The sequence below is a fragment of the Chionomys nivalis genome, chromosome 21 (genome assembly GCF_950005125.1).
Source record: "Chionomys nivalis chromosome 21, mChiNiv1.1, whole genome shotgun sequence".
Taxonomy (NCBI): Eukaryota; Metazoa; Chordata; class Mammalia; order Rodentia; family Cricetidae; genus Chionomys; species Chionomys nivalis.
The window spans coordinates 6,371,548-6,396,585 of record NC_080106.1 but is presented as its reverse complement, the minus strand read 5'-3'; the positions used below and the strand labels follow the sequence as shown (position 1 = coordinate 6,396,585).

Genomic DNA, 25,038 nt, shown 5'->3' with positions numbered 1-25,038 from the left:
TCCTCTTGTCTCTGCTTCCCAAGTGCTGGGATTACAGGCAGGAAACACACACATGATCTAAAACTGTACAGTTTGTTTGGTTTTTTTTTTTTTTTTTTTTTTGGTTGGTTGGCTTGTTTTTAGTGTTTCTTTTTTAATGTTTATTTATTTACTATAAATACAGTATTCTCCTTGCATGCCAGAAGAAGGTACCAGATCTCATAGATGCTTGTCACCTGCCATGTGGGTGCTGGGAATTGAACTCAGGACCTCTGGAGGAGCAGCCAGTGCTCTTACTCTCTGAGCCATCTCTCCAGCCCTTTGGTTTGCCTTTCTTTCAGGCAGGGTCTCACTATGTAACCCTAGCCGACCTGGAACTCACTATGCCTGGCCAGGACTACAGTTTCTTAAAACACTCATAGGTAGTATTTGATATTTATTTATTTTTTTTTTTGAGACAGGGTTTCTCTGTGGTTTTTGGAGCCTGTCCTGGAACTAGCTCTTGTAGACCAGGCTGGTCTCGAACTCACAGAGATCCGCCTGTCTCTGCCTCCCGAGTGCTGGGATTAAAGGCGTGCGCCACCACCGCCTGGCCCCGTATTTGATATTTTTGAGACAAAAATGTCTGGCTGTGTACAGCATTGGCTGGCCTGGAACTGGCTATGTAGAGCAAACTTGCTTTGAACTCAGAAACATGCCTGCCTCTGCCTCCTGAGCACTAGGACTAGGATTGTATGTGTGCACCATCATCATGCCTGGTCTTCATAAGCAGTCTTAATTTTTTTTTTTTTTGTTTTTGTTTTTGTTTTTTCGAGACAGGGTTTCTCTGTGGGTTTGGAGTTTGTCCTGGAACTAGTTCTTGTATTAAATTTTGTTCTTAAAGTGCTAGAGAGATGGCTTAGAGGTTAAGAGCACTTGCTGCTGTTGCAGAGGACCTGGGTTTGGTTCCCAGAACTTACATTGTTGACAGAAGTTTCTGTCCTGCCTGGTCCCACAGCTGTTCAGCTGCAAAGAAACACACAGAGGTCTACATTAATAAACTGGTTGGCCTATTAGCTCAGGCTTCTTATTAACTCTTACATCTTAAATTAACCCATAATTATTTTTTTTAATATTTATTTATTTATTTAGTTTTTTTTTTTTTTTTTTTTTTGGTTTTTCGAGACAGGGTTTCTCTGTGGTTTTGGAGCCTGTCCTGGAACTAGCTCTTGTAGACCAGGCTGGTCTCGAACTCACAGAGATCCGCCTGCCTCTGCCTCCCGAGTGCTGGGATTAAAGGCGTGCGCCACCACCCGGCTATTTATTTATTTTGTATACAATATTCTGTCTGTGTGTATGTCTGCATGCCAGAAGAGGGCACCAGACATCATTACAGATGATTGTGAGCCACCATGTGGTTGCCGAGAATTGAACTCAGGACCTTTGGAAGAGCAGGCAATGTTCTTAACCACTGAGCCATCTCTCCAGCCCTAACACATAATTCTTGTCTGTGTTAGCCATGTGGCTTGGTACCTTTTATCAGTGAGGCATTCTTATCTTCCTCTGCATCTAGATGATGACTGCAGACTGACCTTTCCTCTTCCCAGAATTCTCCTGTTCTGGTCGCCCCGCCTATACTTCCTGCCTGGCTACCGGCCAATCAGCAGTTTATTAAACTAATACAAGTGACAAATCTTTACAGGGTGCAAGACCATTGTCCCACAGCATTATGTTACAGCTAACGAATCTGTAACTCCAGTTCCAGAAGATCCAGTGCCCTCTTCTGTCTTCCACGGGCACTGCATGCACAGAGTGCACAGACATGAACGCAGGCAAAACCCCCAAACACACAAAGTAAAAATAAATGTGTAGAAAGTTTTAACAGTTGTTAAGTATTCCATGTGAGTAGCCTGGAGACACACAGCTTTTCTCTCTCCTCCTACAAAATCCCCCTTTTGACATGAGAAAGTTTTCAGCAAGACCATGTTGCATTTGGATGCATGCTTCCACTCAGAGGTAAAGGACAGAAACACCTGGAAGAGTACTGACCATCATGCCTCAGCTCAGAAAGAGGAACCTACTTTTCTCAAATTCTCTATCATCTGCCCCTGGACCACAGGAACACTCCATCCTTGTCCATGAGAAATACTGGTTGTGTGCAGAACTTACAGTCACACTCTTTGTGCTGTAAAAGTTCCCAAACCCTACCAAGTTACAGTTTGGATGAGCAGGAAATGTAGTTGGGGTGTGACAAGGCAGGAGCCTATGCTGGGCCTTCAGGTGAGAGTGTAGGGGGCGCCACTCCTAGTCTTTTAGCCCCCAGGGGTGAGGAGGATAAAGGGTGCCTGGCTGGTTGCTCAGGAACCTTCTCCACACACTTCCTTGTGTTGCAGATGAAGATGCCTTCCAAGAAGTGTGCACACATCCCTGTCTACACACTCGGTTTTGAGAGTCTTCAGAAGGTGCCAACTACCAAAGCCATGCCAACACTGAGGAGAGACGCCTTCCAGTACGTTCTTTTGCACCGTTGCTGGTGTCCCGTGGTAGTGGGGAACTGAACGTAGCTGGGAAACTAGGGCAGCGGTCAATGGCACTGTGAGGATCTCCCCAGGGAACGAGTCATTGGCAGGGCTCTAGAGGCCGGGTTGTAGGGAGTTGGGTTTGGGTGGTCTGGGCTCAGGACCTCAATGCCCGTCCAGGAAGACCCTTTGCAGGGATGCACACTGCCAGGTGCGCTCAGTAAGACGCCTGTGGATGAGCCATGAGGAAGGAGAGAAGAGGCAGCAGGGAGCTTGGAGGGGTCACTGTGGACATAAAAAGCAAGATTTGGGAATCTGAAGTGGCAGGACAAGGCCTCTGGAGGACCCCGGCTGTAATAGGGTCCTTCTCTTCTCATGGTTCTCTCCTGGCATCTTTCCATCCTAGATCCCTGCAGGGACCAAGATGGCGGAGCGTAGAGGAGGAGTTCCCCCACATCTATGCGCATGGCTGCGTCCTAAAGGACGTCTGCAGTGACTGCACCAGCTTCGTGGCCGATGTAGTGTGCTCCAGCCGCAAGAGTGTGGATGTCCTCAATGCCACTCCACGACGCAGCCGCCAGACCCAGTCCCTCTACATCCCCAACACCAGGACTCTCAACTTGCAGTGACTGTTGTGATGGCCACCCTGCTCCCCATCCTGGAACACAGCTGCCATCAACCCCTTGTGCATGTACATATATACATATATAGATACATTTATAATATATATACAGCCTATATATTTATATTTATATACATTGTCTCTTTGCCCTAAAGTTCATTTAGGGCCAAGCTTACTCCAGGACCTTCCTTCTTTCCTCTCAGGAATCCTTGGAAAGGCTGGGAGGGACTGGGGAATGGAGAAAGGGCAGCTTTCCTGCTCCATGCCTTGGTTCTCTTGTAGTGAGCATATGGCAGCCTCTCTTCCCTGGGTGGACAGGGCACCTTAGTTCTCAGGTGAACCTGAATATCAGATCTACCTGTCCTTTAGGATGCTCAAGCAGCAGAGGCACCTGGGAGGCCTCCAAGTCTCTGGGATTGTGCTATGAGGAAGCCCAGATACCCCAAGCCAAGCTTGCTCCTGGTCCCTTTCTGGCACTGTGTGACTTTTCCTGGGGACTTATGAACAAACATCTATTCCCCCTGCATAGGTCACCGACAGACCAAAGAAATTATTTCAATTCTAGCTTGATGAACCAATGAGTCTTCTGAGATTACAGTAACATGGTGAGGAGTCCCTTACAGGAACATAAGTGACTCTTGGGTAGTTGCATCACCCCAAAGCCCTACCCCAGCATAGGTGACAGCTCATGAAAGGTGCTTCAATGTAAGTCACACCCCCAACCAATTTTCCTGTACTGAGACCATGGTGTAGCTGTGGTGATGGGGGGTTGGCTGGAATCTCCTGTGAGGGCCTGGTGACCTGCTTCCTACCAGGTTAATAACACTATAACCATCACCAAAGACCGTCATACCCACATACTGTGTTATCTGCTTCACTGCCGGGGTTGCAGGCCGATGTGCTCTGCAGGTTACCACAGCTGCACGGTGCTGATGGTTATGTTCATTGAGCCCAGAGGAAATACCTACACGGAACTCAGGAAGGGTTGTGCCAAGTACCCTGCTTGCTTACATGCACCCAAGAGGTGGGGTTTTGTCATCACTACACCTTACAGATGAGGAAACCGAGGTTCAGTAAGGTAAAGGGATTTGACTGCTTATCTCAGAAGATGCCAGAATTCCAACCAAAACCTGTTAACTGAGTCTTCCTGACTGCCTCCAGGCTCTGACACCCTGCTTAAGGCTAGAAGAGGCACCAAAGGCACATGACTGTGACAGATGGATTTGTGGGTGTTGTCTTTGAAATTAGAACACCCAATAAAAGCAGCTAGCTCCCAGCACTTGTTTGATATTGTCTTCTAGATTTTAAAAGACATATTTATGTTATGCCGGAGGTTTTTTTTGCATGAATTTATGTGCACTACATTCACGCAGGAGCTATCAAAGTGGAGCTGCAGGCAGTTGGGAATAGCCATATGGGTGCTCAGAACTGAACTCAGGTCCTCTGCAAGCACTCTTTTTTTTTTTTTTTTTTTTTTTTTGGTTTTTCGAGACAGGGTTTCTCTGTGGTTTTGGAGCCTGTCCTGGAACTAGCTCTTGGAGACCAGGCTGGTCTCGAACTCACAGAGATCCGCCTGCCTCTTGCCTCCCAAGTGCTGGGATTAAAGGCGTGCGCCACCACCGCCCGGCTTCTGTAAGCACTCTTAACCACTGGGCTCTCTCCAGCCCTTTGTTTTGTTTTAAAAGATCAGGCGGAGAGGGTCAGGAATTACTACTGACACTCAACAAGCAATAAAAACACCCACGTTTAACCAAGTATGGAGGCTCACAGTTGTTATCCCAGCACTTGGAAATTAAAGTCAGGAAGAGCATTAATTTGAGACTCATCTGGGCTACATAGCAAGCTCCGGAGAAGTCTGAGCTATATAGTGAACTCTCGGACAAGAAAACACTCAAGTTTATGTAGTGCTCTCCAGGACAGCCACTCCTAGGAACTAAGTACAACTGCTTAAAGTAGCCACATATCCATCTCACACTCCCAAACACAGCCCCCTAGGTTCTGATCTCCACATTAACACAAATGAAAGCAACAAAAGCCCATCCTGGAAACAGCTAGGCTGAGCTGAGGGGTAATGCTTACAGGTTGTACCGTTCCCTACACCTGCTTCCTGAGGCTGCTTTGGCAAGAGAGCACTGTGTGCTTCTGTCTTACTGCCCATTGGGGTTGCTGGTCTCTTCCAGAACAGTAGGCTGCACATCAGCTCACTGAGCCAGCCTCAGCCTCATCTGTTGGATACTAGGTCAGAGTGGCTCAGAGCCAAGATCTCCTGAAGGACCAGATCTGCAGCAGTTCAGGGAGACACAGTTAGAGCTAGTGGTTCAGGGAAGACCAACTCCCAGGTTGGGCCTGATGCATCCTTCAGAGTCCACGACCTTTCTCAGGAGAAGCAGTTCCAGACTAAGAGTTCCCATTTTAGTCAGAGGTAAGGCTACTGGCCTGGGTAAGCTGGTCACACCACTCGATCACAGATGACACAGAAACTAGCCTGGTGCTGAACACTCAAAACAGACGTGAAGATGGTGTGCTGAGCCTGATGTGGAGGCTGGGATTTTTAACTGTGACTAGAAGCAGGGAAGGGGATGTGGGGTGACACCCTGAGACAAGAGCTACGGGATATCAACTTTGAAGTACCTTGAGATTGTTGCATAGTGTGGGCAGAGCAGCTAAGCCAGTCATTGGACTCAGCAATCAACTTATGGAGAAACCAAGATTCCCGGGGAGGCAGGCTGGAGTGGAGCTCGTGGACAGTGGGGTCACAGCAGAGCTGGAAATAAGGGATCTGCCCTGCCCACCTGTCCTTGCAAATAGCCTACTTTGTTGGGATTTGGGAAGTCACATGAAGGGAAACCCAGGTTCTCTTTGGGCTACTTACTCATTAAGTCAGTTTCTTCACCTATAAAAGGATATCTATCTCCCAAAATAAAAATCTAGAACAGTGACCGGCTTGGCACAACAGTGAAGGCTGTCCCTACACTCACAGTGCCCTCTCCTCTGCTCCCAAGGTGGGAAAGGGTCCGACCCAACACCAGTTTATTTTACATTTGTACTTCGGAGGTCCTCAATCCTGGCTTGTCTAGGGATTTTTTTTTTTCATAAGTATAAAAAAACTGGTCCGGATATAGCACAGCTTTGTAATCCTGGACCTTTAGAGACAGAGAATCCTTGTGAGTTCAAAGGGCGGCGTGGTCCATACAGCAAGCTCCAGGTCAGTCGGGGATACACAGCCAAGATCTCAGATGTTTTGTTTGCTTTCTTTTGTTTTTCAGAGACAGGGTTTCTCTGTGTAACCCTAGACGTCCCGGAACTCTGTAGACCAGGCTGACCTCAAACTCAGAGATTCATCTGCCTCTGCCGCCCGAGTGCTGGGATTAAAGGTGTGTGCCACCACTGCCCGGATCTTGGGTTTGTTTTGTTTTAAAGAAGGAAAGAAAGAAAACAGAGCCAGATCTGTGCAGAGGGTCCCTACATCCTTATTGTGAAACTGAAATAGAATTCACGTAGGGCTGGCCACCGAGCCAGACCTAGACGCTACTCCTCACCCAATACCACCAGAACACCAGTCGCGTTCGCGGCAATAAAAAGCAACTCCTAGTGCCTAACTCGGTTCCGTGCATCTCAGAGAGGAGCTATGCAGGAATCTGTCTTGACGATGTTCCTCGGCCTAGACGGTTTACAAAGGCGGAAACCGTCCCTTTGCAGTCTAGTAGCCGTATGGAGGTGGGGACCATCGGACAGGTTGCATGGGTAGGCTACGCAGACAGGGGCTCCACGGTCCTATCTGAACATTCTCTTCGCAAGCAGACGGCAGCAGTGTGCGTACCTGCTCCTAGCCCTCCTCACCTGGCCCCACCTAACCAGCCCCCGCCCCACGCCGCCCGCCAGTCCCGGGAACCACGTCAGTGGCGTGGCGTGCGGCGTTCTGAGCCTGCGCGTTCCCGTCCGCGTCACAGCCTGCTATCTGCAACCCATACCCCTCGAAAGCCGAAGAAATACTGCAGTACGGTCGGCGCCGGGCCGCCGCCAGGGCCCAACTCTCGCGAGAACTCTCCGGGCCACCCTCGCACCTTCTCGGGCTGCACGGGTGATTGGGAGGAAGTTCCGGAGAGCCGCTGCGCGCAAACGCGACACGCCAACCTTGCGCCAGCGCGCCGCAAGTGCGCAGGCGCCGCCGCTCGGCTGCTCTTCCTCGTCCCTCTGCCTACATCAGGCTGTCGGGTCCTATGTCGCGCCGGGCCCTCCGGAGGCTGAGGGGGGAACAGCGCGGCCAGGAACCCCTAGGGCCCGACGCCTTGCAGTTTGTCCTCCCGGATGACGATGACGCGGAGGAAGAGGGACCAAAACAAGGATCGGGTGGCCGGCGCCCCGGGGGCGCCGGGAAGGAAGGAGTCCGTGTCAACAACCGGTTCGAGCTGGTAAGGAGCTGGGCAGCCAGAGGGGACGGGGTGGGGGGCATGACGTCATACGAAGGGGGCCTAAAGTTGAGTCTAGACTGCAAGCGAGTGGGCGGAGTGAAGGGACTGCGCTGCATCGGGGAAGGCGGGTCTTCGGGAGGGTGGGTGGGGTGATGAGGCAGTGCTGCAGAGAGAGTCGGGGTGGTGGCGAGGGGCGGGGCTCCCCGGCCGAGAGCGAGTGGAAGGTGGGAGAAAATGCTGCACGAGCATGTTGCGGAGGGCGGGATGCTGTCAAGGGGTTGAGTGACAGGACTTCGCTGCAGGATAGGGCGTGTCTCCGGCCAGTGTCTAGAGGCGTGGTGTGACATAGGGGCAGGATCGGGCCATGACGTCAGGGCGGGCGGGTCATGACCTCTGAGACAGCTAAGGGGAGGGCCCGCAGGGTTGGTGAGTGGAAGGTGGGGTTCAGTTGGGTCTAGGCGTCAGTGAAGGGGTAGGGTTGTGCTGTCTGGGGGCAGTGCTGTAGAGCGGTAGGCATGGCTTCCTGTCAGCCACTTGAGGGGGTCTCGATTCTAGCTCTTGACAAACATCTCGGTTTATTTGCCACAGCACTTCTGTCTGTCCCAGCATTTGTACCTAACTCATCCTTTGCGTCAGGTGTCTGACGCAGTAAATGTGTAGCACTCGAGTCCCATAATGTTCTTTCTTGAGACTGCCTGACGTGTGTCTGCAGTTTCCATATGTGCATGAATTATGATTCTGGCTTCATGTGTGGGCAGATAATATGTCTGTCTCAGTCATTTAGTGTCTCCAGTGTGCACATATGGTAAGGCTTCAGTGGCCATTTTTGAGTGAGTGAAAACTTGTCTGGAAGTCCTGTGTAATAACCTTGCAGTGGGTTGTCCCCTGCTTTTTATCGATTGACAGGTTTAAAAGTCCATATACAAAGATATTGAGGAGCGGGGAAATGTTGTCAACATTTTAGGAGTTTGATTAAGAGATCGTTCGCCTCTCCAGGAAGGAAGGAGAGGGATTGATGTACAGTCTGTGGTGGTAATGGGACTGAAGCCTCCCCTTGGTTCTGGCAGAACTCTTCCTCCTCTGATTTTCAGCCTGAACGTAGCTCCGGTTCCTTCTGTTTCTTGTCCTTGGTGCACAGTCATATAGGCGAAACACCCATACACATCAAAATAAACATTTTTTACAAAGATACACACTAAAGCATTAACAGTGCCATCTTCAAAGAAGCAGAAGCACGGTGGCCTTATCTTATAAATAAAAAATAAAATAGGCCTGGAGAGATGGCTCAGTGGTTAAGAGCATTGACTTCTCTTCCAGAGGTCCTGAGTTCAATTCCTACCAACCGGTAATGAGATCTGGTGCCAACTTCTGTCTGCAGGGACACATGCAGGCAGACCATTGTATGCATACTAAATAATAAAGAAATAAAGGGAAATACAAATCCCCCTAATGTGCCCATGGCCCAGTTCCCAGTTACATTCATTTAGTCTGCATGTCTATAATGTTATCTCGCTCCCTTTTCTCCATGATGTGATTTTTAATCAGATCTCGGACATCACATTGTTCTCCTTTAAGTGAGTCTTCCTCAGCATCCAGATTCCTCCCTTGGCAGCAACTGGTGTTAGCTCTCAGACCTTGGGTATCTGACCCCATTGGCCCTGGAGATTTTACAGCTCTCTGGTTCTTCCCTGGCTCTTTCCAACTTTCTACCTTTAGCCTCATTTCTCTGCGTCTGCCTCCCTTTGTTCCGGCCCCGCTGCTCTCTTGAACTGTTCACCTGCCTCTTTTTTAGGTGGCAAGCAGCTGGCTGCCTTGCTGCTTTTGGAGCTCAGGCTGGTCACCGCTCAGCTGCTTCTATCTCTGTATTACTGGCTTAGCCTACATAACTGAAGTAGGGAAGAAAAGGGGCCAGAGAAATAACTCTGGTTTAGAGCCCTTGTTGTTTTTCCAGAAGACTTGAGTTTGGGCTCAGGGGATCACCTACAAAGCAACCAAGACTGTGATAGTAAGAACCGAATACAAAATGAAGCACTATTTCTGACACTGCACCTTTAGGAGGCTGAACAATCAGCTGTGATCACAGTGCTATGTAGTTTTTTTTTTTCAAATCCTCTGTAATGTACAAAGGAATATTGGTATATATTGAATGTATAGTCTGCCTTGCTGTTGGATGGACAGTTCTGTTCCTCAAGGCACTGCAGAAGAATTCAACAATTGCCAATTAGAGAATCAAAATGCTCCATCATCCTCCAAATTCTTTGCATAGTTATAGGAAAACTAACACCAGAATTTGAAGAAGTTATTAACATTCATACTGATTCTACCCAATTTTAACATTGTCTAACGTGTACAGCGTCTTCACCGCCAGGTGCACAGGAGACTTCATTACTGCTGTTCTCCACACTCTGTCCTGAATACACAGCTGATAGCTCTTCCTTCCCAGCGGTTGTCAGGAGCCAGGTTCGTGCAGGACAGTTTTCCCCGACCTCATCTTTTTCTAATCTTGTTCACTGTGTTCCAGCCGCCCTGACCTCGCTGTGCCCCGTCCCCGGCTGCAGTCTTCTTTGTTGATATGCTCACATAAGACTCACTCTCTCCTCTCGTGGGCTTGCTTAGGTGTTATCCTTCTGGTTGCATCTCCCCTCACCACCTGGCTACAATTACACCCAGCCTCAGTCACATTCCTTTCTGTGTTTTGATTTTTCTTTTCTTCCCCCTGGCATGTACCACAAGCACACTATATTTTTGTGTGTTTGCTGATTGTTTTCCACTGCTGGAATAGAAATTTCTTGGAAACATAGACTCTGTTGCTCACTGATGTACCCTCGCTGCTCAGGATAATGTCTGGCACCCAACATGCATACCAATCTGTGATGATTTTAATAAGACATGCATGCAAGGCTGTGGAGTCAGATGCGAGGATGCTCTTGCTAATTCGTAGGACTGTCATGAATACTGCGTAAACTCATGGGTGCAGTGTGTAGCATATGCTGGGCATGGATCAGCACTCAACAATGCAGAAATGTGCTGTTGGAAATGAAGGGGACAAAAGCACTCTAGAAACGTTACTGTAAGTGGTTTACTTGGATATATTCTTAGGGGTTGATGATGTCTTCTTTGGAGAAGGAAGCAAGGTAAAGATGGTCTGGACCACTCCTGACTTTACATTAGAAATCATCTTTAGAAGCCGGGCTCAGCGTGGTGGAGGGCCGCCGCCACCATGGGCCGCGAGTTCGGGAATCTGACGCGGATGCGTCACGTGATCTCCTACAGCTTGTCACCCTTTGAGCAGCGCGCCTTCCCGAACTACTTCAGCAAAGGCATCCCCAACGTGCTGCGCCGCACTCGCGAGCGCATCCTGCGTGTGGCGCCGCCGTTTGTGGCGTTTTATCTGATCTACACCTGGGGGAACCAGGAGTTTGAGTGGTCCAGGAGGAAGAACCCAGCCATGTACGAAAATGACAAGTGAGCAGCACGCATCTAGATGAGTTTCCTGCCCGAAAGACTCTTCTCTGCGAGAGGAGTCTATATTATGTGTCCTGAAGATACAATAAATTACTTATGTTATGGGCAAAAAAAAAAAAAAAAAAAAGAAATCATCTTTATTATTTCAGTCAGAAGACAGGGTTTCTCTGTGTAATAGCTCTAACTGTTCTGGAACTAGCTCTGTAGACCACGCTGGACTCAAACTCACATCCGCCTGACTGTGCCTCCTGAGTGCTGGGATTAAAGGTTTGTGCCACTACTGCCAGGCTCAATTAGAAGAATTTTTTTTTTGGTTTTTCGAGACAGGGTCTCTGTAGCTTTGGTGCCCATCCCGGAACTAGCTCTTGTAGACCAGGCTGGCCTCGAACTCCCAGAGATCCGCCTGCCTCTCCCTCCCGAGTGCTGGGATTAAAGGCGTGCGCCACCACCGCCCGGCCAATTAGAAGAATTTTTAAAAATCAATTTATTGCTGAACATGGTAGCACATACCTTGAATCTCAGCACTCAGGGTTTCTGTGTTAGAGGGCAGTTTGACTGTATATCAAGTTCCAGGCCAGCCAGGGCTACTTAGTGAGACCCTGTTTCAAAGAAAAGAGAGAGAGAGAGAAAGGAAATCAATTTATTCAAGGTATATAATAAAATATATCTACTTGCAGCATCTAGTATGTATTTGACATTTCCAACTGTGTGAATTGTTCATGCTTTAGATGTCTGGTATGTGCTCACTTCTCCTGGCCCCTTGCTCAGAGCACACTTTTGAGTATTCCTAGTTTGCTCTTTCTTATTGCTGAGTACTAGTATGTTCTGTTCAGTGATGGGGATTGAACCTAGGGTCTTGTGCATGCTAGATCTGCCTGCCTATTCCTCCTAAGTGCTGGGGCTGGGATTAAAGGAGTACACCACCACCACATGACTTTTTTTTTCTTTTTTCTTTTTCTTTTCTTTTCTTTTCTTTTTTTTTTTTTTTTTTTTTTGAGATATGGTTTCAACTGGGCCATGGTGGCCCATGCTTTTAATTCCAGCACTAGGAAGACAAAGGCTGTCAGATCTCTGAGTTTGAGGCCGGCCTGGTCTACAGAGTGAGATCCAGGACAGCCAAGGATACACAGAGAAACCCTGTCTTGGGGTGGGGGCAGGCATAGGGATATGGTCTCCTGGGCATGGTGGCACATGCAGAGGCAGGCAGATCTCTGTGAGTTGAGGCTAGACTGGTATACAGACTGACTTCTAAGATAGCCAGGGTCACATGTAGAGATTCTGTCTCAAAAAAGCAAAACCAAAACTCTGTGTGTGTGTGTGTGTACACTCTCTATATAGATATATTATAATGTATACATACAGAATGTGTAAATGTTATATGTATATTATGTTTATATTTGTAATATATAGAGAGGCTATAATATACTATATGTATAGATATATTGTTTCTATATTTGTATTATATATTTTATAATATCATATATAGTACAAGCTATTATATATTAAATGCAAATATACTTGATGGAGGAAGGTCATTGGTTAAAAAATAAAGAAACTGCTTGGCCCTCATAGGTTAGAACATAGGTGGGTGGAGTAAACAGAACAGAATGCTGGGAGGAAGAGGAAGTGAGCTCAGACGCCATGCTCCCCTCTCCCGAGCAGATGCGATGAAGCTCTGACTCAGGATGGACGTAGGCTAGAATCTTCCCGGTAAGCGCACCTTGGGGTGCTACAGAGATTATTAGAAATGGGCTAAATTAATACGTGAGAATTAGCCAAGAAAAGGCTAGATATAATGGGCCAGGCAGTGTTTAAAAGAATACAGTTTGTGTGTTGTTATTTCGGGGCATAAGCTAGCTGGCAGCCGGGAGCCGGGTGGCAGGAATGCAGCCCGCAGCTCCCAGGCCAGCCCACAGCTTCTTTACATATACTTAAGAATGTTTTTATATAGAAATATCACATTATACCCATACACATGAATATAATATAAAATATAAATAACATTATAATCTATATGTATGGTCTCTATATAGTATATATTATATATATTTGTACGTATTGTGTGGGGGCCTAAGATGGCTCAGGTGTTAGGAGCACTGGCTGCTCTTCTAGAGGTCCTGAGTTCAATTCCCTGCAACCACATGGAGACTCACAACCATCTATAGTGGGATCTGATGCCCTCTTCTGGCATAAAGTTTTACATGCATATAGAGCTCTCATGTACATAAAATAAACCTTTTTTAAAAAGTTGTATATACTGTGTGTGTGCGTATATATGCACGTGCATATAGACTCGAAAGAAAAAGGACAACAAACAAAATTAACTTAAAAAATTGACTCAGTTGGGTGTGGTGGGAGGAAGGTTGATATGAGTTCAAGGCCAGCCTTGGCTTCTTAGTGAGACTGTCTTTAAAAACAAAAGGTTGGAACCTGGCATTGATGGAGGTGGGTCTTGTATTAATCTGTTGCTTTTATTGGTTAATTAATAAAGAAACTGCCTAGGCCCATTTGATAGGCCAACCATTAGGTGGGTGGAGTAAACAAAACAGAATGCTGGGAGAAAGAAGCCGAGTCAGTGAGTCGCCATGATTCTCCCACTCCAGACATTGCAGGTTAAGATCTTTCCTGGTAAGCCAGCTCGTGGTACAGTTTCCGTGTAATTATTTTGGGGCATAAGCCATGCGGGCGGCCGGGTGCCAGGGACGCAGCCCCGCCGCTAATATTACAACAGACAACAGAGTGGCGCCCCACGTTGGGCGCCAAAACGTAACGACGTAAATGAATACAGACAGATTATAAAAATATATACAGCTTTAACAAGAAAATAGACTTACAGGACCACAGGTTCCCGAGGAGAACAGGAAAGCAGAGAAAAGGGCTGCTGGGATCATGCCCGGCAGATTTATCAGTAAACATTAGCCCGAGGCGAACACGCCCCCAATGGGTGGGGCTTGTCCCTACAAGGCGTGGTGCTGCATGACTTTAAAGATGGATCTCTGAGTTTGAGGCCAGCCTGGTCTACAGAGTGAGTTCCAAGACACAGAGCTACCCAGAGAAATCCTGTCTGAAAAAAAAGGGTTTTTTTGGTGCACATTACAGTAATTTTATTATATTAGAACAATATGTAAATCTTTCATCACCCACATATAAACCTGAATGAGCATGACTTTTCCCTTACAGCTACAGAGTATGAGGGGAAAATTCACGTGACTGTCTTTTTGACACTGGTTCCTACTGTGGGGCTCTCAAGGCCACCTTGCAGGGTTAGTAAATAGTGAGAAATAAGAATTTTGTTGTGTGGCTTACCTCAGGGAACACGTACAGATTGGTCAAGGACAGAGCGTGGACAGAGGGAAGAACTAGAGGCCTTGCTTGCTGTGTCGACCAGGTGGGCCTCCAGTACTTGAGGTGTCCATGACCATGCATGAAGTGTTCCCAGCCGGGGAAAGTGACCTGAGTTTCCATGTTCAGGTTCTTTGTCTCTTTTTGGCATTGGGGGTTGCAAGATGAGCTGGTTCTGCAGTTTGCTGGTGGAGTTCCTTGAATGGGGCTTTACTGTGTAGTTCACTTAGCTGACCTGGCTCTGCGGTGCTTCTGGAGGATGAGATAGTGACTTTGGATACCCACATTAGATCATGTTGCTACCACGTGACTTGGCCTCAGGGCCCCTGTAAGTCCTTTGGTCGGTGTGGATTGAATCCCCAATGAAGAGGACATTACTGTGAAGAATGACTAGAGGTTTGTTTAGATGTTAACTGCCCAGAAACCAGGACAGAGGCTAGGCCTTTTTGGATGAGATTCAGTTTATTATTATGTATCTATAAAGTGGAACTAAACCTTTTCCCCCCCCCACCCCAGACAGGGTTTCTCCGTGTAATAGTCATGGCTGTCCTGGAACTAGCTCTGTAGCCCAGGCTGACCTTGAGCTCACAGAGATCCGCCTGCCTCTGCCTCCCGAGTGCTGGGATTAAAGGTGTGCGCCACCACCGCCCGGTGAAACTAAATTCTTACTGCCACAAACAGTGCGTTCAACAGCATGAGGGTAATGATAGGTGTGTTCAGTTTTTAAGGTTATTTTTATGTGTGTGTGTGTTGCCTGCATGTGTGCATATGTATCACATGTGTGCTTCGTGTGCATGGAGGCTGGAATGCTGCATTGGATCCTCTGGACTGGAACGTGGAAGATTGTAATCAGACTTGTAGACTTGTAGGTGCTGGGACTCAAACCTAGACCTTGTGGAAGAGCAGCCCGTGCTCTTGGCTGCTAAACGCATCCTCTGGCCCATTCCCGTTGTCTTTTGTCCTCTGCCCTCCTGAGGAATCATTAGCAAGGTTTGCATAGTGAATATTCTGTGAGGAAAGAATGTGTTAGTGTTCTGTTTGTGAACAATTCAAGGAAAACATCTGTGATGTTTCCAGACGTCTCCTCAGTTCTGCCTGTACATAGACAGCTGCTATTCCTGATTTTCAGGTACATAATCCCTCTCTGGAATGAAGAGTTCTGCTGGCTTCCTTCTGCCGATTCAGAAAGTAGCTTCTCTTTTAGCAGCCTGTCACAGGCATTGTGGTACCTTGTTTGGCAAGTCTAACAGACCTAAAAATAGTTTATTGAGGCTGGAGATGGCTCAGTGGTCAAGAGCACTGGTTGCTCTTCCAGAGAACCCAGGTTTGAACTACATTGATGACTCATAACTGTCTAGTTCCAGGGGATATGTCATCCTCCTCTGGCTTCCATGGGCACCAGAAATACATGTGGTACATATACATACATGTACGGAAAATTACCCATAAACATTAAAAAAAAGAAAAAATTTGAAGTTGCCTTTGGGAGGTACTCAGTAAATGGGGTCCTGTGGTCTGGGATTCTGCCTAAAGATGGTGGTGCCGTGCACCATTCAACCGTTGATATCACTTGGGTGCGCGACTGAGCCAGAAGTCATTCAGAAGCTCTGGAATGTGCTGTGCTGCATGGACCAGATACTTCTTCCTTCTCACTACCGCACCCTGACCCCTTCAGAGGCCTCTCCATTTTCAAGTGTGTCCGCGTACACTGGACTGTGATGCTCAGCTGCTTTCATGTCCTTCTTGTCTTTTTTTTTCTAGATAAACATCGAAGATCTTGAGGATGACCTTGTGGTAAATGGGGAGAGGTCTGACTGTGCCCTGCCAGACTCTGTGTCATCAGGGAACAAAGGAAGGGCTCAGCGTGGAAACCCAGATGCGAAGCAAGATGAGGACGAGGCCAAGGCAGGGTTCCCAGAACAGGTATAGGCGGTCATGTGGTGCTGGGTGACTGAGGCATGTCGAGGGAGAGCCCCAAGGTGCTAGCAGCTCAGTACCCTGTCCCACCAGTTTCCGAATTCTTCTGAGTTTGAGCTCATCAATTGTCTGGTTGCCCTGAGGAACCTAGGTGAGGTTTGTTTGGGAATCTGAAGGCCATTATTAGCCTCATGGGTACCATGTAGAGTGTCTACCTGCCTCTTTCAAGAGTGTCTGTGTCTGATCAGATGTTGTCTGGTGAAGCCTGAGTTCTCACAGAAGGACTTGGCTACTGTAGGTATTGCAGGAGAGCGGAGGTAGGGCCCACCGTGAGGAACCTTGGCCCAGTGAGTCCCCATTCAGGGCAGGTAGAGCACAGCAGGAAGTGGTTGGCAAAATGAAGAGAGAAAGACAGTTGCCAGGTGACTGGATGGTCCTGTGAGCTAAGTCTACTGTAGGTGCGGGAAGTCCTGAGGCACATCAGGGCAGGGTATGAGAGGCCACGCCCACCTTGTCACTGGGGAGGACCATGGGAGTTGTTTCTTACTGCAGAAATGCAAGTGAATTGGAAGGACTTGAGGATGTGGGGAAAAGAAGGAGGACTATCACACTGGGAATTGAACTTGTTCTTTAAATAAATAAATTTATTTATTTGTTTGTTTGTTTGTTTGTTTGTTTTTCGAGACAGGGTTTTGCTGTAGTTTTAGAGCCTGTCCTGGAACTTACTTTGTAAACCAGGCTGGCCTTGTGCAGAGATCCGCCTGCCTCTGCCTCCTGAGTGCTGGGATTAAAGGCGTGCGCCACCACTGCCCAGCATTTTATTTTATTTTAGTTCAGAGTCTCACTATATACCCTGGCTAGCCTGGAACTCTCTATATAGACCAGGCTGGCTTCAAACTTAGAGATCCACCTGTATCTACCTTCTAAGTGCTGGGATTAAAGGCGTGCGCCACCATACCTGGCTGTTGCGTAGTTCTTAATGTTTCCAATTTTATTTCTTTCCATTGATTAAAATGTCTCCTTCCATTAGTCTAATGCAAGTGGCAAACTCCGAAAGAAGAAAAAGAAGCAGAAAAATAAGAAAAGCTGCACAGGAGAATCCTCGGTATGTTGTCAAACTGGCTGGTTCCTCTGCCTGAGCCTCACTGTTCCTGATGGTCCCTCAGGCTGGTTCTGAAGAAAGTTTTGTTTTATTGAACATTTTGATTGCTTCCCACTGAAGTGTGGCTGAGAGGTCAGGAGAACAAAGGGAACATCACTTACAGATCTTGCTCTGCCTTGTGCCCTTTGCTTCCTGGTTGTCAGACCTCACTCTTGGGTTCTGTGTTTTGAGGTGAGCATTCCTTCTAGATTTCTTTCCTGCTCAACCTACTTTTGTCTTATCCTGATGGCTTAAGTTGGTAGTGAGTGTAGAGGCCACTGGATCTGTCATCAGACGGTACAGTCCTGCCTCATGCCCAGTGTCTTACTGTCGTTCTGGGAAAAAAAAAGTTGTAGTTTTGTTACCGTCCAGCAAAGGGTCATGACTCAGCTTACCCAGGGAGGTAAGCTCCTCTGGAGGACAGATGTGGTGTTTTAGCCTGTGATTTCCAGGGCCCTCTGAGCTGTGATTCCAGCTCTTCTGGTTTTCTCTAGTGAGACATGTCTCTTTTCTGAACGTCTGTGCAGCATATGATTGTGTCTTTTAGGAGGTAAATCAACATAATCATTCTTTTTCAAAATAAATCATTCCGTTGCTGATGGTTGTAATATTGAAGTAAAGTCAGAGCCAGGTATGGTGGCGCATGCCTAGAATCCTAGCAGTGAAAGTCAATGCAATGATTAACAGATTGTTCTGACTTTTAGGAAAATGGGCTGGAAGATATTGATCGTATCTTAGAGAGGATCGAAGACAGCAGCGGGTTCAGCCACCCAGGCCCCCCTCCACTAAACTCCAGGAAGCACGTCCTGTATGTGGAGCACAGGTACGGCCCTCCCCTCACTTCAGGACAGAAACACAATATTTGGGGGAAAAAAAAAAAGAAGAAAAATTACTATCTTTTTTTCCGATCAAATCTGATGATACACATTTGTAATCAGCCCCAGCACTGGGGAAGTGGAGACAGGAGAACAGGGCTGCTCTATTTCTGGGACAGTGGTGAGGTGTAGGGATGCAGTTCAGTGCACCTCACATGTGGAATCCCCTGCATCCCATCGTCTGTGCCACCAACTTGACATTCAGCTCCTTTAAAAAACAAAACAAAGCAATGCGTGCTGGGTGTGGTGGCTTCTGCTTGTGATGCTAGGACTCATCAGGTTGAGGCAGAAAGATAGCCACAAGTTCAAGGACAGCCTGGGCTACAGAAAGATTGCCACAAGTTCAAGGACAGCCTGGGCTACAGGAAGATAGCCACAAGTTCAAGGACAGCCTGGGCTACAGAAAGATTGCCACAAGTTCAAGGACAGCCTGGGCTACAGAAAAATAGCCACAAGTTCAAGGACAGCCTGGGCTACAGAATGAGACATTCTGCCTCAGAAGCAAATAAATCGGGCTTATTAAAAATTTAAGAAATATCAAGGAAGAAGAAACACTCATTCATATTTTAGAGGACTTTTAGCTTTATGTATCTTGGATTCTTGAGCTGTGTGGAACAGCGCTCCCATTCAGATAAGTAAAACATAGTTCTTACTGCAGAGGTTGTTGTCGGTTCTTTGAGAGTGGGTCTCGCAGTGTGCTCAAGGCTGGCTGGGACTTCTGACCTTCTGCTTCCGCCTTCCAAGTACTGAGATTACAGGCATGTACCACCATGCCAAGCTCCCTATTAGATCCTCATGTGAATTTATAAAATTTTATAAAAATTGAAAATTTATAAAAAATTTAGAATTACTGTAGAAGAACATAATTTTTCTTTCTGAACTTTTTCCTCAGGCACTTGAATCCAGACACGGAACTGAAAAGGTATTTTGGTGCTCGAGCGGTCCTGGGAGAACAACGGTGAGGCCCTGGTCACTCTGTGCTCTGCAGGTTCTGTCTTTCCCAGACTCTGAAGGAAGGCTGTGTAGAGGGAGACTGAGGCAGAAAGAATGCCATGAGTTCTCCTAGGGGAAATGTTTGCATCCATAGTGTATTAAGTAGAGCTTTTAGCATTGGTTCTGAAATGAGTCAAAAGAAATGATTTGTGAAGTCATCGAGACTCCATGTACCCGGGGTCTGTCCTTCATGCCTTCTTCCCTAGGAAGGACATCATATTTTTACAAAGATGCTAAAGACCTTGTTGTTCAAAGTCGCGTTTTTGTTTTTCAGTCAGTAACTATGTAATCCGAAGTTGAGGTGATGTGAGGTGTTGTAGTTCTTAGTGTCTGGGCGACATGTCACAGGGATAGCATCGCACGGTGTTTCATGGGTCAAGGAAAAGGGCACAAGGGTCCACCTCTGGGAATTGTGTTAGGAAGCAATGTGTATTCTCTCTGCTTTCCCATCAGAATGTCTAGAAAGATTTATCTTTGCTTTATTGTTCATGACGGGATTCTCTAACCTTCTGCCTCAGCCTTTTTTTTTTTTTAATATATTTTTTTATTTATGATGTATACAATATTCTGTCTGTGTGTATGCCTGAAGGCCAGAAGAGGGCGCCAGACCTCTTTGCAGATGGTTGTGAGCCACCATGTGGTTGCTGGGAATTGAACTCAGGACCTTTGGAAGAGCAGGCAATGCTCTTAACCACTGAGCCATCTCTCCAACCCCTGCCTCAGGCTTTTAAGTGCTATGATTGTAAGCTTTGTACTGTCAAGGCTAGCTTAGCACTGTCTTTTTATTTTTTAAATATTATCTATATTGATAAGATAAAATATAGTGCTTCATATATGAAAATACATTCAAAGAGTTTGCATGTATGAAATTGTACTGTGTACATGCAATACCTGCAGAAGCCAGAAGAGGGTGTCAGGTCTTCTGGAATTGGCGTTGTGATGGGAACCAAACCCAGGCCGATTATAAGGGCAGCAAATGCTCATAATAGCTGAACCATTTTCCAGCCCCTAGCATTGTCTTTCTAAGTTTTGTGGGGTTTTTTTTCCTGATTGTAAGACAAGTGCATCTTTTGAAAAAGTTTAGTCCTTTAGTCATTTGACCTTTGACTCTCATTCTCTCACCACAGCCCCGTGTTATTTGGTTATTGGTTGTATACTGTAGGAGCAATGCCAGTACTTGCTTTATGTGACCACGAGAGAATTCTGTTGGTCACTGTAGCAGCCTGGTTTGCGTGTCTGGTTTTCTAGGTTGTCATTCTCTATGCTGTGATGTACTAGGGTTGGGTACTCACCCCAGATGCTGGATGCTGTGCAGCTCTTGGCTGTCATCCCATGACTGCACAGCGTCTGTGAGACAGAGCTGCCCGCTGCCGAGCTACCCTCGGAGGAGTTGTGCGGCTTAGATCCACACACCACCCAGGGTCAGCCTCTTCTCATAGCAGACACGAGAAGTTTTGGGGGCTTTGGTGTTGTTTCTACTTTTATTTCTTAGATTATGACTAAGTCTACTGGCTTTTTGCCTGCCCTTCACTTCTACTTTTCTTTCGTTTCCTATGGGTTTTTGTGTGGTGGAGTAAAATCTCACTGTGTAGTCACAGCTGGCCTAGAATTTAGTGTATACACCAGGCAAGCTTCTAGTGTTTAATTTTTCTGACTTTGATGTCTGCTTTTGGGAACATTGATGAAAAATATTTATGCTTTAAATGCTCCCTTTTGGAGCTGGAATTATAGGCTCATTTGGTAGAGTGCTTGCCTAGCATGCTTGCAGTCCTGGGTTTGATCCCCGACACACAAGTACTCCCAGCACTCGGTGAGAGGAGGCAGGAGGGCCAGGGGCTACCCTCAGCTGCATAGTGAATTTGAAGCTAGCCTGGAATACATGAGCCCTGCCAATCAATCAACCAATCGATTGTTCTCTTAATTGTACTGCCCTGGGCCAAGTTTTCTGTTTCTTTGTATTAGTTACTTTTCTTGTTGCTGTGGCAAACACCTGACAGAAGAAACTTGAGGAAGGGGTTGTTGTGGCTCTCAGTCTAAGGTGATACAGTCTGTCGTGGTGGGAAGGGCTTGGCAGCAGGAGTGTGAGACAACAGGAAGCATTGTGTCCGCAGTCAGGAAGCAGACTCCCTTCTCACCCTTTATTGAGTCCAGTATCCCAGACCCTTGGTTGATGCTCCTCACATTCAGGGTAAGTCTTTCTGTCATTGCCCTCACAGACAACAGTCTTAGTGATTGCAAATATTGTCAAACTGACAATGAGGGCTAACCCTCCTGCTCTCTCCTGCAACCCTGCTTTGTCTGTCTGCCATTTCATTATAGTTTTTATGTCCTGTTTCTATGAATTATAGTTACTGACAGTAATTGATGATTATATTTGTTTCATTCTGTGTAGTGCCAGGGTTAGACCCACAGCCTCACAAACGCTGTGCACACATTGAACAGCGCAGTCCTGGTCTCGGCTCATGAACTCTTCACTCGCTCCTGGTCTTGAGCTGCTGCACAGCTGGGACCATGGGCAGGCACCACCCTGACCCCAGTTCATTTGTTACTTTTATAGTATTGTATTTATTTCTTTAAAACTTTTAAGTTGGGCCAGAGAGGTAGCTCAGAGAGTCAAATTGCCCGCTGGCAATTGTCAGTCCTAGAAACTGGCACGATGGAAGGAGAAACCAATTCCCCTAAGTTTTCCTCCAACCTCCACACTGGAACCATGGCGCATATATGCCCACACATGTACACAAATACATGGATCAATTTTAAAATATAAAACACAGGCTGGAGAGCTGACTTACCAGTTCAGAGCACTTGCTGCTCTTGTGGAAGACTAGTTCTGTTTATAGTACTCACGTGGTAGCTCACAACCATCCGTAATTCCAGTCCCAGGAAATCTAACACCCTTTTCTGACATCCACAGTACCAGGCTTGCTCCTAGTACACATATATACATGTATGCAAGACATTCATAAACATAAATCTTTTTTAAAAAAGCTTTTAAAAACAAAAATTTGTTTTGAGTTTGGTTTTTCAAGACAGGATTTCCTTGTGTAGTCTTGCCTATCCTAGAACTAACTCTGTAGACCAGGCTGGCCCCAAACTCACAAAGATCCGTCTGCCTCTGCTTCCCGAGTGCTGGGATTAAAGGCGTGCGCCATCACTGCTTGGCTAAAACAAGATTTTTAAAAAACACAGTCCTTGGCTAGACATGGTGGCACTCACATGTAATCCCCGTGCTTAGGAAGCTGAAGTGGGGATCTCAAATTCAAGGCCAGTCTAGGCTACATAAAAAGACCGTGGGTAAAAATATAAAGTGTTTAAAAAAAATTATGTCTGCCTAAGATTTGTCCCAGAAGCTACCATGTTTTTCCTCTTCATTCTCCACCCTTACCCTGCTGCTTTGAGGCAAAGCCTGGAGCCTTTTCTCCTTCCAGTGTGGCCAGTGCTCCTTTGGGGACTCCATCTTCCTGTTGACAATATCTGTCCAGAGTTCCTCCCCAGACCTCTCTGAGCATGCCCACCACTCTGTGGGTCTGGACCCTCCCTCTGTACTCTAAACCCTGTCCAGGTGAAAGGCTTACTTCAGACTAGGCCGGATGGCCTTCCCAGCTCCTGTAGGCTCGGGGACAGTTCCCCTGTCGTGTCCTACCAGGAACTGTCTGTGGGTAACTGCCTATCTTACTTTCCTTCAGATTTTGACTCTTTTTCTCTGATACACTTGGTTTTCTCCTACAGCTGTTTTATTTCTTTTTGAGAGAGAGAAAAAAAATAAGCTTTTCTATCTTGTTTCCAGAAATACAACTTGTTACTCATTCTTTTCAAAGTATCTCAAATTATCAAGGAAGCAGAACAGCACACATCCACATGTGACTCACTCAGCAAACCGATGTTTCCCCTCCTGGAAGCGATTGGCTCCTTCCTCCTCCCCTGCCATCTGTGCCCTACTGCTCACCATCTGCTCAGGACGTGGAAAGGTGGGGAGGGTGTGGCTGCTGTGATCCATGCAGGATCTATGTGAAGAGCCTGGCCTTCCTTTCCCTGCAATCCTGTCAGGCTGATGTCCTTCTGAAATGTGCAGGTGCCCTTCAGGGTTCTCCTTATTGCCATTGCTTCCTTTTCAGATTTTGCTGTATTGATTTATCAGTCAGGTATTTATCTCATTCCCCGGCACTCAGCCGTAACCAAGGGTTACGTTTGTTCTGCCTGATGCCCAAGGGGAGCCAACTCTATAGCTCACATCTGTCAACAGAATACTTCTCAGGCCTGCCTTTTTGTTTAAGACGGTCTCACTATGTATCATTGGATGTCTGGAGCACTCTGGGTAAACCAAGCCAGCCTTAAACTCACAGAGATCCACCTGCATCTGCTTCTTGAGTACTGGGATTAAAGCTGTGTGCTACCACATCTGGCCCCCTCCTCCTTCTCCCCCCACCCCCGCCTATTTATTGGACTGTTTGAACTTTCTCTTTTATTTTATTATTGCTATGGATGAACCTAGAGCCTCACATGTGCTGGGCAAATTCTCAGAGCTTCACCTCCAGCCTGGATTCCTGCCTCTGTTTCTCTGACTGTGTGATGGCTGTGCTGTTGCCGGTACTCTGTCCATCCACCCCGTCTTGTCCGCTAACCGCTCTACTCACACTTGACTTCCACGTATCTTCCCTGCCTCCATTTTGAGTTTTGCAGTTTCCATGAAGATTAGGCAGACCAGCCTGGTCGCATCCACCATGAAAGTGAAACTGCTGTGTTCTGTTTCTCCAGGCCTCGACAAAGACAGCGTGTATATCCTAAGTGCACGTGGCTGACAACCCCTAAGAGCACTTGGCCTCGGTACAGCAAACCCGGTGAGGCCCTGCTGGGGTTTGGGCAGTGACTTAGATTTAGTACGAATACTCTTAGTTCTCTTGGGCAGTCCCCCTTTATTTTAAATTGTTACGGTTTTCTATTTCATAGCAAGCTACTAAATATGCTTTTTTTTTTTTTTGGTTTTTCGAGACAGGGTTTCTCTGTGGCTTTGGAGCCTGTCCTAGAACTAGCTCTGTAGACCAGGCTGGTCTCGAACTCACAGAGATCCGCCTGCCTCTGCCTCCCGAGTGCTGGGATTAAAGGCGTGCGCCACCATCGCCCGGCTTAAATATGCATAATTTAAAGGAAGAGAGCAGCAGTACAGAGAGGCAAGAGGGCACGAAGTAAATGTCCTCTTTAGATACTTGGCTGTGTGGCATAGAAATATAATATCCAGAGACCCTTTTTCATGTCTCAGGTGACCAGCATGAAAGCCCCTCAGAGGGTCATGGCAGGGAACCCACAGTGCTGTGTGGTTGTACTGGTGATAGTGGTGTAGTAGCCCCGCCCCTCCCCAAGAGTCCCGGTTCTTCTGTGCTGGTGAAGATCTGTGTAGGAGCTCTGGGCCTGTGCACTGGTGCTTAACAGTGTCTTTGTCCCTGCCAGGCCTCTTGCCTTGCCAACAAGAACACCTACACATACAGGCAAGCTTGTGGACCATGTAGTCCTGCCAGACTCCATCCTTAGGAGGGGAACTTAGGGGACCAAGAATTACTGGCCTATTTAATGGAAATTTCCCAGGGGGAAATGTCCCTGTGCACCCAACATTGTAGAGAAGGAACAGAAAAGAGTATCTGTCCTAAGTCACCCTCACCCATAGGTCCTGGTGCAGTGCTCACTGCATAGCCTTTTGGATGCTAATCCCAAGAACCTGGGCATGGTGTTCCTGCCATGCAGATACATGTGCTCTAGTCTCGAGTATTGTTCCTAGCCATTCATACTGACCTGACACATT

At 47.1% G+C, this 25,038-nt stretch overlaps 3 protein-coding genes across 7 annotated transcripts in view; all 3 read left to right on the top strand.

Moving 5' to 3' along the window:
• The window catches only part of Spire2 (spire type actin nucleation factor 2), a 34,063-nt gene extending 30,820 nt beyond the window's left edge, over positions 1–3,243 (top strand). For both annotated transcript variants that reach the window (XM_057753704.1, XM_057753702.1), the window contains exons 14-15: positions 2,352–2,467; positions 2,884–3,243. In XM_057753704.1, coding sequence (XP_057609687.1) covers positions 2,352–2,467; positions 2,884–3,106 — 339 coding nt within the window. In that variant the 3' untranslated portion in view covers positions 3,107–3,243. The remainder of the gene's footprint in view (positions 1–2,351; positions 2,468–2,883) is intronic.
• Positions 3,244–7,146: 3,903 nt separating this feature from the next.
• Tcf25 (transcription factor 25) overlaps positions 7,147–25,038 on the top strand; it is a 33,217-nt gene continuing 15,325 nt past the window's right edge. The window contains exons 1-6 of one of the 4 annotated variants that reach the window (XM_057753285.1): positions 7,149–7,511; positions 16,080–16,241; positions 17,266–17,340; positions 18,081–18,199; positions 19,144–19,209; positions 24,000–24,082. In XM_057753285.1, the coding sequence (XP_057609268.1) occupies positions 7,320–7,511; positions 16,080–16,241; positions 17,266–17,340; positions 18,081–18,199; positions 19,144–19,209; positions 24,000–24,082 (697 nt within the window). In that variant the 5' untranslated portion in view covers positions 7,149–7,319. Of the gene's footprint in view, positions 7,512–16,079; positions 16,242–17,265; positions 17,341–18,080; positions 18,200–19,143; positions 19,210–23,999; positions 24,083–25,038 lie in introns of all 4 variants that reach the window. The other 3 variants (XM_057753287.1, XM_057753288.1, XM_057753286.1) reach the window with 3 other exon arrangements.
• On the top strand, positions 10,701–11,082 carry LOC130863346 (cytochrome b-c1 complex subunit 8-like). The gene has a single exon (XM_057753289.1). The coding sequence runs from the start codon at positions 10,732–10,734 to the stop codon at positions 10,978–10,980; it is 249 nt and encodes an 82-aa protein (XP_057609272.1). The 5' UTR covers positions 10,701–10,731; the 3' UTR covers positions 10,981–11,082.

Excerpts from the sequence above, each read along its gene's own strand:
- LOC130863346 (XM_057753289.1), top strand. The coding sequence starts at position 10,732 with ATGGGCCGCGAGTTCGGGAATCTGACGCGGATGCGTCACGTGATCTCC.